The following is a 14,010-nucleotide window of genomic DNA, read 5'->3' as shown; positions in this document are numbered from 1 at the left end:
TTCCTGGGATTCAGAAGGAAGCCTCAACCCTCCTGTTAGGTCCCCTCCACCACCATCCCAAACCCAGACCTCATTTTCCACATCAAGGACAAATCCCTCAGGAAGGGCTCTGAAGCTTCACACTCCACTCTCCACCTTTGTCCTGAGATTCCCCGAAATGGCCAGACCTGTACCCTTCCCTCATCCTGCCTGCCCTAAACTTGGGCATTAGACACCCTGGCCCTTGGGCAAAGGCCACCAACCCGTGCCCACCTTGGAATCTGACTCTCAGCTTCTGGCCTTCCCCCTTCTCCAGCTGCCCCTCAACCGCTTCCTCCAACACCCCTCCTTTCACCTGGGCTAAGCATTAGCCTGTGCCACATACCCCAGGCTACTAAAGGGCAGAATGGGAAGGATTGTGGGGTACACAATCCCACACAACAAAATGGAAAATGGGGCCAGGAAGCCGTGCCTGGCTCTCATTTCTGGGTCCTCTCACTGCAGTGGGGGCTGCCTGTGAGAAGCACACCCACTGGCTCCAGCCTCTATCCTGGCTGGACAAGCCGCACCCCCCCCCCTTCCTCAGAGAAGCCAGCCGCCTGGAGAGATCACTAACAGCCACATGAAAGGGAATTTTTCTGGGGTAGAGATGGAGTTGAAAGCTGCCTCCCCTGCCTGTGTGCTCCCTCCCCCAGAAGCCCTCTGGCTCTTCTCTGGCCTGGGGAGAAAGGAATGGGGGTGTTGGGAACTAAACCAGACCCAGACCCACCCCCACAGATGCACAACCCAGGCACATCCATGTGGTCCCACACCTAGTCTTGGTCAATGCATTCATCTTATCCACCCTTTGAGTTCTCCAGAGGGTGCCCTCCCCATCACAAATGGGCAACCAGGAAAGGTGACTGGGATTCTGGCTCAAGTGTCAGCACCTCCTAGGAAGGGGTCTCCAGGTCACCTTGTTCATGGCCCTTGCCTCCATAAAGAACTGTAATCTCCTCAGCACAGCACAGCCAAACCACTCATTTCCATGCCAGCCCAGTCACTACCAGCACATTCTTGCCTACATCTAGCTTCGATCCCTCATGCTGTAATCCCACCCATAAAAAGCATTCAGGTCCCCTGATGGAAGACAGCTAGGATCTAGCTAAGGACAGAAACTTCCATTCCAACTTCCTCCCTTCCCTCTAACATACCCCACCCCACTTATAATCCTAATAATAGGTAGCACTTACATAGACCCTTCAAATTTGAAAAGCCTTATTTTATCACAGGATATGCAAATCAGAAAAGGTCTGTCAATCATCTCCCTCATTTTAGAGTGGGTAACTCCCAGGGTCAGACTTGGATCCCCCAAGTGAAAGTGATAAAGGCAGAACCAAGACTAGACCCGAGATCCCCAAAAATATGGTGGCTCAGTGGATAATAGTTCCAGGTCTGGAGTCTAGAGGGCCTGTGTTCAAATCTAACCTCATACACTTCCTACCTGTGTCACACTCTGGGCAAGTCGTCTAACCTCAACTGTCTAGCCCTTGCCACTCTTCTGCCTTAGAATTAATTCCAAGAAAATAAGGATTGGAAAAAGAAAAAGCTAGAAGGGACCTCTGGTTTTTACATATAAGAGATCTGGATGTGAGTCACAGTGATTTGGCCAAGGTCACAGTTAATAAAAGGCATAACCTATACCCCTTGGAGCTGGATCTTCTGACTCCATCTTCCACTGCTATGCCCTTGTACCCAGCATCCATACCTCTCCTGAGCTCATCCTCCATCCCTCACAGGCAGCCTAAGCTTGAATAACTGCCCCAGTGATGAAAAACCAAGCTGAACCCAGCCCACCCACATCCCCTAGTAGGCTGGTTTCTTCCAACCCCTGGTGACTCTCCCATATTGGGGCCAGCAGCTTTCCTTCCCCAGTCCATCTTCACTCCTTTTTAACTTGTCAGGCTTGCCAGAAACTTCCATCAAGGTAGAATCCTTCCACATTGGGTATGGCCAGATCAGGAACACTCCTCTTCCCCAGGTCCATGCAACATCTCCATTGGTCAAAGCTCAACATATAATGGCCAAGCAATGTGTCCTAGAAGAAAAACCCAGCCCTCACCCCAAGCCCAGTCCAGCCCGGCCCGCCCTACCCTGAGCAGAGCCCAGAGCCTAAAGCTAGAGGGGCTTAGAGCTAGGACAAATGTGTGGTTTCCGGGGAATCGGAGCTGCTCAAGTGTGCTTACTTCCCTAGGTAGAGACTGAAGTAAGACGGGTGGAAGTTGTAGGATAGGCTAAATCCTGTCAGTGTTCAGTATCAGCAAGGGCTGATTTGGGGAGCTACTTGGGAAAGAGGACAAACCAAGCTCATTTGAAAGGAGGATGTGGGGTATGGAAGGGATGGAGAAAGGGATAGTTAGAGACAGAAACAGAGAGCTTAAATGGGAAAAGCAGGACCAGAAATGAAAAAGATCAATCTAGGGACTGCTCAAATAAAGGCCCGGTGTGTCAGGGTAATACTGTAGGTGTGCAAGGAGGGAGTAGTGGAGAAATGAGTGTGTAGGGCAGGCAGGGAATACCCGAGTATATCCCTCACTCCTCCACCTCTCTACCACAGGGCTGCTTTGAATAGCACAAAGCAGGGAGAGGGTCAGAAACAAAAAAGCCCCAAACCCCTAGCTTGGGATAAATCATGATTACTGTCAGCTTTGGGCCAGCATTGGGTCTGCTGCACATCCTCCCCACCCACCCCCAGAATATTCCTTGATCCATCCAGCGGTGGGTTATCTGAGATCCAGGGACTTGGGGCATGTGGGTGTGGGGGAGATAAGGAAAGAACCAGTGCCTTCTTTCTACCCCTACCAGATGAAAAGACCAGTTCAAACAGCCTGTCATTTCAGCTGTGTTGTTTCTGTGTAGACACCTCCTGTTCTTTCTTCCCCAAGAGCCCAGCTCTTTTCTGTCTCTTGGGTCCTAAGCTGGGGACAGAGTGTCAACTCCTTGCCGAGTCCATAGATCCTCAGCCCCTGGAGGTCTATGACACATCCACTTGGGGACAGTAGGGAAGGAGAAAGGAAGGCGAATGAATGGGGTTATACCCAAGTCTCCCCACGAAACTGAAGATCAAGAACCAAGATGTGAATTGTGACACAAAACATGCATTCATTTTATTCACAAAACAGCCTGGTTCGCTAAAACAATACAAACAGCATGTCCATCAGCAGTAAGAGACCAGGGCCCAGGGGTGGTGATGTAGGTGGGGGCAAAAGGGGTTCAAGGATCCTCAGCCCCAGGGTACCCCATTGCCCTGGAGACAGTTCTGCCTTTAACCTCAGCAAGACTATAAAATTGATTTTTCCTTTCTACGTAAATTTGGGATTGGGGCACCTCTGTATGTGGGAGCCCTGGATCCATATAAATTAGAAAACAACTTTTTTTTTTTCTTTTTAAAGTCACCATTGTCACTAAGTTTAATTTTCTTTTGAAGGACCACCGGGGTGCGCCATGGTCTCCTGGGGTGGGGGGCTCCCACCTTTGACGCTTTGCTCCTGGCTGGTAAGTTGCAGATGTGGATGATTCCGGGGTGGGGGCTCTACATTGCTATAAACATATTCTCATTAAACATGGAAGTGGCGTACTCTAGGAAAACTATGCGCTATTTTATGATGGGAAAGAATCAAACAAAGTTTAAATGAGGTGGAGTTAAACAACTGTGCTAAATTACAGTAGTGCTTATTAGTAACTAGATTTCAAAAGGTTACTGAAAATTTACATTCTCTACACAGAAACTGTATCTTCCACACACACAACAGAAACATCAACACACGAAGGAAACTGATTGTCCATTCTCTGCTATTAAGTCTCCATACTTTACAGATTCATTTTTTGTTTTTTTTTCTTCTTCTGCAAAGCAGTTAAATGTTTTTGTTTTTTGATTTTTTTTTATACTAGAACGTGGAGATGTTAAAACAACAACAAAAAAAATATATATAAAAACAGGAATGAAATCTGCGAGAGAATATTTTTGGTTCTAAAAGACATAGGTGCATCCATTCGTCTTCGCCCGAATCCCCTACTTGAGACAACACAAGCAAGGACATTGCACGAGATGGCAGCTCCGGGGCTCCACTCGTCACTGAAACCATCGGAAGGCGGCTCCCGTTGGAAGCATCACCTTCTGGAGAGAAAGGAAGAGAAGGAAGGACGGGGTGGGGACAGGAGAGACAAATAAGCGGAGTTAAGTCACAGGCTGGGGATGGCCGGCCTCCTCCCCAAAGCCCTCACTCATCCCCTAGCCTGGGTCTCAGTGGGCTCATCTTCTGCATCCCTTCACTCCTTCCTCTCCAAGCTGTTGCTGCCACCACCAAAGTGTATTACTCTTTTACTAGAGGATATTGGAGAAAAGAAGAAACCCAATAAACTTCTCTGGGAACTGAACCTTAGAAAAGGATCTCTTCAAGTCACCAAAGAATTTTTTGATAGGCTCAAGGTGGGTGCTGAACCATGCCATGGGGGACACTTATTACCTAGGAGGCAGAGAGCCTTCTGAAACCAGTGTTGCCCTCACCTTGGATGCACAGGAGTCTGGGTTTTGCCTTTCTCTAGGTATCCCTTGGTGCTTAACACATAATAAATGCTTGTGAGGGGGCAGGTAGGTATCTTGGTGGACAGAGTGCCAAGCCTGAAGTTGGGAGATCCTATGACCTCAAGATACTTCCTAGTTGTGTGACCCAGGGCAAGTTGCTCAACCCCAATGGCCTAGCCTTTCTCACTCTTCTGCTTTGGAACCAATATTTGTATCAATGCTAAGACAGAAGGTTAAAGAGTTTTCAAAAATAAAACAAAATGCTTCTTGACTATGGTTTCATTTGGAGGGGAGGGTTTATGATAGCATTCTGCTGTTTTAAGGAAGAGAGGACTTGCCCCTCTAAAACATGCATCCTGTGCTCTCCTAGTCCCCTCCTCCCTCTGAGCTGGCAATTCTACTTCTTTGAGGGTCTCTCTTTCACTGGAATCCTACTCTCAGCTCTCAGCCACACCAACCACACCGAGGGAAGGGAAGGATGAGTCTGAGCCTGTCCCCAGGAATTACCCCTTCCTGCTTTCTTTTCTGCCTCTGCTTCTGGCCAGATAACCAGGTAATTGAGCCCTCCAGAATTTCCTAACTCTAGCCATGAGATTGTGAAGCTGGGTCTACTGGGGAGAGGACAAGGAAGAGGAATCCTCAGTTTGCAGGCCCTTCTATACACATCAATATCTTCAGCCCCTTTGCCCATGAACCAGATGAAGAAAGGAAGCCTAGTGACTTGAGATCTGGAGTCCAAGTCAGATCTCTCCTAGGGACAAGAGGGTGGACACTAGTCTTGTGGGAATCCCAAAGTCATTATCCCCAAGTGGCCCTGTCTCAGGCCTTCTGCCTTCCCTGTCCAAAGCTTACTCTAGAGCACCCCTTGGGACTTTTTCAAAAAGACTGTGGAAGGGGACAGCTGGGTAGCTCAGTGGATTGAGAGCCAGGCCCAGAGATAGGAGGTCCTGGGTTCAAATCTGACCTCAGACGCTTCCTAGCTGTGTGACCCTGAGCAAGTCACTTAACCCCATTGCCTAGCCCTTACCTCTCTTCTGCCTTAGAACCAATACGCAGTATTGATTCTAAGGTGGAAGGTAAGGGTTAAAAAAAAAAGACTGTGGAGGTCATCAAAGGAGGTTAAGGATGGGGCTTGCCATTACTGAATGAGGCAAGGGGCCAAGCAAACCAAATTTGTGAAACTTCTTGCCTGTGCTTATATGTCTATATATTTCTATACTTTTTCCTGCTAAGTGAATATGTTTATGTGCCTGTGTGTGTGTGTGTGTGTGTGTGTGTGTGTGTGTGCAGATTTTATGAATGTGCCTGTATCCATTTATTGTATTTATTTGTTTATGCATGTCTGTGTGTGTAACAAACAGCTAATTCTCTGGGTGAGGAAGGGAGGGAGGGAAACAGAAAAGAGGGAGAGGAGGGGGCCGAGGGAGGGAGCCCAGGCCTTTGGTGCCAGGGACACAATCATTGTTTTCCAACCATTCCTACAATTTGCAATCAAATCAAGTTGGGGGGTGGGGAGAAGAGGGGGAAGGGATGGGCCTGTCTGAAAAGATGCTTTTGTGTTAGAGACATACCACACCAGTGGGCCAGCAACAGGCTCTACCCTCCAGAGGAGAGTAGCCCTAGGGAAAGGGGTGGGGGAGAGGGAGGATATGATGAGCCCTGAAGTTTGGGCCCAGATGGGGTCCCCTCCCTGGGACCACATGCCTCCCAGACAACCCCACCATGAAGGAAAGTTATTGGAGTGAGGTATACCCCACTGGGAGAATACCCCCCAGCCTGTCTCCCCAGAAGTAAAGGAATGCTAACTACCAAGCAGTCTGCCAGCTTTCAGACAGCACAGAGGGCCCACATTCCATAGACTCAGGCTGTCACCCCAGTGGGCTTGGCTGACCATTCCAGGACCTGGAGAGAAATGAATCTCCCGGGGCCTCGGCTATGGGAATGACCGTGTACCCATGTCTCTGCTGGTTAACGGACAGTGGACCAGACCCAGAGTGGGAGAGAGTAGAGGTGTGTGAGTGAAGTCTCTTTTATCTAGGGGGGCTGAGCAGGGGAGGGCAGGAATTCTTGGAGGGGCCACCCCCATCCCCACTGACCGGAGCAGAAGCCCAGACTGAAAGCATGCCTTGCTACTTGGGCTCTTTTGGGGGGAAGGGGAGGTTAGGGGAGCAGGGTTGGGGGACAGACAAAGGAAACTTGGGGGGATAGCTTGGGAATCTAGAGCGGGGACCCTATTCTAACAGATTACCTCCAGAGCAGCAGAAGGCTTCTTTTTGAGCTCCTCACATTTTCTGAATTTGCAAATCTGGTGGCCAGTTTTTCGGTTCCGACAACTGCTACACTGCTCGCAGTTTATCCGCCGTCGGCAGGGTGGGCACATGCCGCAACGTTTTCGTTTCTTCTTGCCTGAGCTGATGGCAGAAGCCAGCTCACTCTGCATAGGATATTCTGCTAGGCCCGCCATGTGCAAGGCGCTCTCGGCCAGGAACACGCCGGCGGGCGTCATGATAAAGAGGCCCGGATTGATGGGGAAGGCGCCTAGGTAGGGGAAGTCGGAAGGGCCGTTCAGGGCCTCGGTGCCTGACACGGCCTCCATGTCTGGGAGCCCCGCCCCAGCCTCACTCATCAGGGGAAGGTGTTCCTGAACCACCCGTTTCAGCATCTCTGTGGACTGCGCAAACTGTTGCAGCGTTAGCTGTCCTTCGGCAGAGAGCTCGGCGGCCCGCTCTGCCTTGCTGAGCAGACTGGCCACAGCACCGCTTTTGTGCTTTGAGGTAGAGTTGGTTTTGTCCATGGGCGGGTCGTGCCCATTGGCCAGCCCGGAGGCAGCGGCTGCCTTGTCCACCAGCTCGCTCACCGAGCTGCCACCACTGAAGGACGAGTAGTGGGACAGGGGCCGAGACTTCCGCAGGCTCTTGTTGAGGGGCTCACTGATGATGCCGCTCTTGTTCCGCCGCTCGGGGTTGGCCGGGGGAAGGGCCTCGTCTGACCCGCATTTCTCTACGGTGCCTGACTTGCTGTTGCTGTTGCTGCTGCCGCTGTTGCCGCTGCCGCTGCCGCCGCTATCGGGCTGTGGGCTGCCAACGAGACTAGACATGGTTGGGGCCAGGGCCGGGATGGCAACTGAGCCCCGTTAGGGGAGCTTCCCAACCGACCCCGAGCCCAGGGATGGGCTCCTGCCCCTGATGGTCAGGGATGACGCCGACACGGAGAGTATGGAGGTGGCCTTAAGGCAGATGCATGGTCTGGAAGCCTGCTACTCTGCAAGGACAAGGGAGAGCAAAATTAGCAAAAAAAACCAAAACACCAAACCCACAACTACCTGTTTCTAACAATCTCTCCCCAGCCCAAAGAGAGTATTATATAGTGGAAAGACCACTGGCTTTACAGGCAAAGGGTCTGGAATCAAATAACAGTTCTGCTATTTACACCATGGACTATTTATTAGCTATGTGACCCTGGACAAATTCCTGAACCTCTCTGTGCCTGTTTCTTCAGCTGCAAGATGAGGGGATTGGACTTGATGGTTCCTAAGATCCCTTACTGCCCAAATCTACGATCCTATAACCCATGTGACCTTGAACAAGTCACTGCTCTGTGTACCTTAGCGTTTTTTTACCTATCCATGGCAGGGTCTGATCAGACCTCTACTCTCTCACTTAGTTCCTATAATCCCCCCCCCAAAAAAATTGGGGGGTGGTTGGGGGACAAGGGATGATTGAAGATCATATCATACCTCATGTATAATTGGCAGGAAAAATCTACAGGGGCAGAAAGAAATTGGGGGGAAGTTGTTAGCTCATAAAACTATCCCCTAGCAGCTCACCCCCCAAGGCTCAGGCCAGGGGAACAAAGAGTGACCCTAGTGTTGACAGAGGCCCGTCACCCCAGCTGCAGGTCCAGGGTCCAGGGTATCTGGGCCAACTTCATTTCCTAATCTCTAACCCCCAACCAGACTCTAGGAAGATAAAGGGTTCCTATTAACTAAACACCACTGACTCCCCCATTCCTGACCTTTGCTTCTCAAGCTACTTGGAAAGTTGATCAACTAGACTTTTTCTGTCTAAGCTGAGGAATCAGCATAATAACTTATAGGTCAAACCACCCAAGACTAGGGAGAGTTGTATCCATTTTCTTTTCTTTTTCTTCTTTAAGAAAACAAATGGGGGGCAGCTGGGTGGCTCAGTGGATTGAGAGCCAGGCCTAGAGACAGGAGGTCCTAGGTTCAAATCTGGCCTCAGACACTTCCCAGCTGTGTGACCCTAGGCAAGTCACTTGACCCCTATTGCCTAGCCCTTATCGCTCTTCTGCCTTGGAGCCAAAGAAAGAAAAAAAAAAGAAAAGAAAACAAACAAAACTCATTACTTTCCATCTTGGAATCAATACTGTGTATTGGTTCCAAGGCAGAAGAGCAGTAAGGGCTAGGCAATGGGGGTTAAGTGACTTGCCCAAGATCATACATCTAGGAAGACTCTGAGGCCAGATTCGAGCCCAAGTCCTCCATCTCTAGGCTTCACACTCAATCTGCTAAACAACCTAGCTTCCATGACCTGTACCCATTTTCCACAGGACTTGGGGAAACTGGAAAGAAATGCGGACAGAATTGCCCTAAACCTCTCCCTCAACCATGTAACTTCAGTTAAGTCATTTCCCCATCTTTGGGCCTGTTTCCTCATCCATCAAATTGAAAAGAATTAGACTGGCCAGTTTTTTAAGCCCCTCTGACCTCCAACATTTTCTAAGGTAATAATAGCCAGGTAACAACTAAACTCCAGGTTTTCTGTTAGTTCTGCTACACTGGAGTTTTAGTGAAGACCTTGTTCCAGAGAGAAGAGATCCTGAAGGATCCAGACCCTGGGGGGATTGAGGAAGCCCATGGAGGGCCAGGCTCGCTCATTAATCATGCCAATCCATGCCAGAACAAGTCAAAAGGTCACTTATAAATATCATAGCTCTAGGGCTGGAAGGGATCTCAGAAATCCTGGGATCAACCTTTGTATTTTACAGATGAGAAAACAAAATTCTAGAGACTTGTTCAGGGTCATCCGAGTACTATATGATAGTTTCTTTAGTTTCTCCCCTAATGCTGACTAGGAGGGGGAAAAATTGTCTTATTCTCTTGTTAGCCAGTCTTCTGCCTTATACCCACAAAAAAAAATCTGTACCCCAAAACACTGTAAGTACCACAGCATCTGAGAACAGGCTTTCATTTTGGGGACACCTAAGAGCAGGGTCCATGGGGACCTAAGGGCTCTCAGGAGCCATCATCATGCCTTGATAGTCCAGTGGTAGATTTCTGGCTTCTGTAGTAACTGCTGCCCTTCTCTGATTGAGGGGGTAAGGGGAGGGGGGCAGCCCATGGTCCCCCACCCATCTGGGGGCTCCAGGAGGGAGGGTCAGAGCCAGAGGGCCTGAGCAGGGTGGAACAGTGCTGCCCGCTGAGCGGGTTGTTTGTTCATTGGGAGAGACTCACATCTGGCTGGAGCTCCACCCCCACCCCCCCCAGAGCTGGGCACACACTGACTCTTTGTCCTGTTCGCCAGCCCGCCAGGCCCTGGAGCCCTTTGCCGCCCTCCTCCCTAGTCTTCCCACACCACCATCGCCACCCCCCTCCGATGAGTGGCCCTTGCATTAGAGGGGGTGGGGTGGGGTGGGGTGGGGATAATGACCAGAGTAAGAAAGAAGGAGCCGAGAACAGGGGACAATATTGGGAGCCCTTGTTGAAGGGGGCACCAGAGCCCTGAGCATGGGTAGGGATGGCAACAAGACACAGCTTTCTCTCTTCCGAGGTGCTCAGACACTCCCCCACCTCACCCCAAGGGCACAGACAAGGGTGGGTGTCTGCTGAGAACACACACTGCCCACTCCACATTATCTGCAGCGATGGGAGGGATGGTGGCCAGGCCAGGGCAGAGATCATCTGAAACCTGGGTCTCATGGGTTCTAGACCATTCAAATTTGCCCCAGGGTGATTTTCCCAGCTCAGTTTGGGCGAAAAGGAGAAGGTGGAATCTCAGTGTGACAATAGCCTAAGAGCCCTTTGATCCCCACAGACCTTGGGCTGCCAATCCCCCAAGCAAGTACTGCTACAAGGGAAGGAAACTGCAAAGAGAGGATGGATTCAGGCAGAAGGTACTGTGTCCTGTTCTAGGGGCCGGAACTGTTCAGCCCCAGAATCTGGGGATGGGGCAGGAGATGCCAAATAGATCTAAATCTGCTACAGTGGGAAGAAATGCTGATCTGAAGTCAAAGGACTTGGGTTCAAATGTGGAATTTTTGTCATCTCTGTGACCAAGGACAAATGACATTACTTCTTTAGGTGTCAGTTTCCTTATCTGCAAAATGAGGGAGTTGCCCTGCCCTGGGTATGTGAGTTGGGGCTGGGTATCCTCAAGAGCACTGGACATTATGTGATGGTGAATGGGTGAGTAGGGAGAAAGGTAAGGACCGACTATTTTGGACCCAGCCAAGACTGTTCCAAAGACTCCCTTTGGATCAAATTAGAAGCCTATCCCGAATGGCACTCACTCCCCTACCTGGGCTTCTAATAGAAAGGGAGGGGGTAAAGATAGGGCAAAGAAATTTCTGAAAATTCCCAGGCCCAGGCCCACCCCGAGTAAAAAGTTCACTGTTAAAGACTAGGGCAGAGGGGTAGCAGCCACGTGGCACAATGGAGAGAGACCAGGCCTGAAGTCAGGAGGATCTGGCCTCAGAGACTTCCTAGCTATGTGACCCTGAGCAAGTCACTTAACCCCATTTGTCTACCCCTTGTTTTTGTCCTGAGTTGTTATTAACACAGAAAGTAAGGGTTAAAATAAAAAGGCTAGGTTGGGGCTCAAAGTAAACCCTTTTAAGGTCTTGACTCTTCCAGAATCTCCCTTCTCCACTTAACTTCATTCCCAGAGCTACACTTTGGGTCCCACTGGGTTAGGATGGAGAGAAGCACAGTGCAATGGGAGAGATGGTGCTCTAATCCAGGATGGCAAGAGAAGAAGGCAGGAGAAATAATGAGACCTTCTCAATAATAATGGCCTCTTGGGGGCAGCTGGGTGGCTCAGTGGATTGAGAGCCAGGCCTAGAGACAGGAGGTCCTAGGTTCAAATCTGGCCTCAGACACTTCCCAGTTGTATGACCCTGGACAAGTCACTTAACCCCCATTGCCTAGCCCTTACCACTCTTCTGCCTTGGAGCCAATACACAGTATTGACTCCAAGACAGAAGAAGGTAAGGGTTTACTAAATAATAATAATGACCTCTTGGAACCCCCTTCCCTCTTGGAATCCACCCTACTATCTACTACTCCATCTCCCTAAGAGGAGTCTACCTTTACAATATTCCTGAGCCCACTTGTTCAAGAATCTTTGAAACCCATGGAGTCCTTCCTTGTGTCTAGCCTAAATCTACCCCTGCCCCAATCCCCAAGAGAATCACAGGGAATAAAGGGATTTAGGGAGGAGCAAAGAGGGATAGGATAATTTTTGGTTGTCTTGAGAAAGCTCTACTTCCACTTTCTCTACTTGTGCCCAATGGAGACAGGGACAGAACCACAGAACCCAGGAAGCCTCTGAGTAGGGACAGTGAGACTCCACAGCCTCCAGAAGCTCTAAATTGGGGAGATAAGAAATTACCAACATGCCAGGGCTTCCTGACCCTTACCTTCAACCTCCAGACCCAGTAAGAACTTCAGTCTCAATATGAAATGAGAAAGGTAAAAACTAGGGGAGTCCTGAACTCTGAGTTCTAGTAATGGTTGTGTGATCTTCATCAAATCCTTTCTCTGAGTCTCAGTTTACTCTCTAGTAAGAGAACTTGTGGCTTCTTCCAATTTTAAAAGATGATTCCCCCCCCCCCCCAATCACCAATGTCTCTCAAGAAGCCAGAGGATGAGGCAGAAGGGCTCTATCTTCCCTTAACTGGAGATGAGAAAGCAATGGAGCTGGTGCTCTCAGCCAGCCCTGGCCAGTGACAACAATCAATAGCCAAATGACTAGGTAACTCGGCTTTCCTCTGCTCTCCTATGGGTCTAGGCCCCTACAATGCAGGTCAAACAGACATTCTCCACCCAAGGGAATATACAAATATACAAAATACAAATACCACAAGAAAGGGAGGCAATATGGGACCTTAAGACTCCCAAGGACATCTCCATTCCAGTTTCACTGTGTCTTATTAGTCTGTATCTCTCACAAGTCTTCTATCTAGGTCTCTTAGAAGCTATGTTTCTATCTGCACGAGATTTTTCTAAAAACCCTTCTTTGCACTGCCCTAGGCTAAGAAAACTGGAGATTCTGAGGGACAGGTCTCATCTCTTTCTTTAGGGTCTTCTTGTAGCTACCCATCTTGGTCTGAGCAGCAGGGTTCCCACCACTCCCCCTCACCATCAACCAGACTAGCCATGAGAGAGACCTAGCTCAGGCAATCTGAGATGTCAAAGAACAGATGTACTGGGATAAAACACTATCAAATCCCGGAAGCTGGGGCTAGGGAAACCCTGCCTCAGTGCCCAGGCAGAAGGCAAGGGCCCTTCTTTCAAATATAAGCAAGTGAAATGAAAAGGACAATGGATTCCCCTCAAAATGTCCTAAAGGAAATGTGGGCAGAAGTGGAATAGACAAGCAAGACTCTCTGATTCCCTGAGAACTAACTCAGAGAACTCCAAAATGTCAAAGCTGGAAGACACTGGAGAGAGCATCCCTTTCATTATAAAGCTGAGGAAATGGAGCCTCAGAGAGAGAGAAAATATAACTTGTCCTCAGTCACACTGCTGGTAGCAGTGAGCAGAGAGCTAAGCCCCAAACCCTTTCAAATTTGTTCCAAAGGGGGGGCAGCTGGGTAGCTCAGTGGATTGAGAGCCAGGCCTAGAGATGGGAGGTCCTAGGTTCAAATCTGGCCTCAGCCACTTCCCAGCTGTGTGACCCTGGGCAAGTCACTTGACCCCCATTGCCTAGCCCTTACCACTCTTCTGCCTTGGAGCCAATACACAGTATTGACTCCAAGACAGAAGGTAAGGGTTTTAAAAAAAAAAATTTGTTCCAAAGGAACAAGAAGTTTTTATGGAGGGATGGAGGGAGGGAAGAGGAAGGAAGGAAGGAAGGAAGGAAGGAAGGAAGGAAGGAAGGAAGGAAGGAAGGAAGGAAGGAAGGAAGGAAGGAAGGAAGGAAGGAAGGAAGAAAGGGAGGGAGGGAGGGAGGGAAGGATTAAGTTCCAATATGTGCCAAGCAGTGTACTAAGCATTTTACAAATATTATCCAATTTGATCCTCACAACAATCCTGTAAGATAAGTTCTATTACGATCCCCGTTTTATTCTACTCACTTCCAAAGAAAGAACTGGGGTCAGAATGCAGATCAAAGCATATGATTTTTTACCTTAGTTTATTTGGATTTTTATTTTGGAGTTTCAGTTTTATTTGAGTATTCTCTTATAAAAATGAACAATACGAAAATGTTTTGCATGATAATACATGC

General features: G+C 49.3%; 1 protein-coding gene across 20 annotated transcripts in view; it reads right to left on the bottom strand.

The window, feature by feature from the left end:
* Positions 1 to 3,096: 3,096 nt before the first annotated feature.
* CXXC5 (CXXC finger protein 5) overlaps positions 3,097 to 14,010 on the bottom strand; it is a 58,982-nt gene continuing 48,068 nt past the window's right edge. For 9 of the 20 annotated variants that reach the window (XM_007473715.3, XM_007473712.3, XM_007473716.3 and 6 more), the window contains 2 exons: positions 6,792 to 7,804; positions 3,097 to 4,135 (listed from right to left, as the gene is read on the bottom strand). In XM_007473715.3, coding sequence (XP_007473777.1) covers positions 4,091 to 4,135; positions 6,792 to 7,640 — 894 coding nt within the window. In that variant the 5' untranslated portion in view covers positions 7,641 to 7,804 and the 3' untranslated portion in view covers positions 3,097 to 4,090. The remainder of the gene's footprint in view (positions 4,136 to 6,791; positions 7,805 to 14,010) is intronic. The other 11 variants (XM_056811385.1, XM_007473719.3, XM_056811386.1 and 8 more) reach the window with 3 other exon arrangements.

This window comes from Monodelphis domestica, chromosome 1, assembly GCF_027887165.1.
Source record: "Monodelphis domestica isolate mMonDom1 chromosome 1, mMonDom1.pri, whole genome shotgun sequence".
NCBI classification, from domain to species: Eukaryota; Metazoa; Chordata; class Mammalia; order Didelphimorphia; family Didelphidae; genus Monodelphis; species Monodelphis domestica.
The sequence above is the reverse complement of the archived record's forward strand: the minus strand, read 5'-3'. Positions and strand labels throughout refer to the sequence as shown.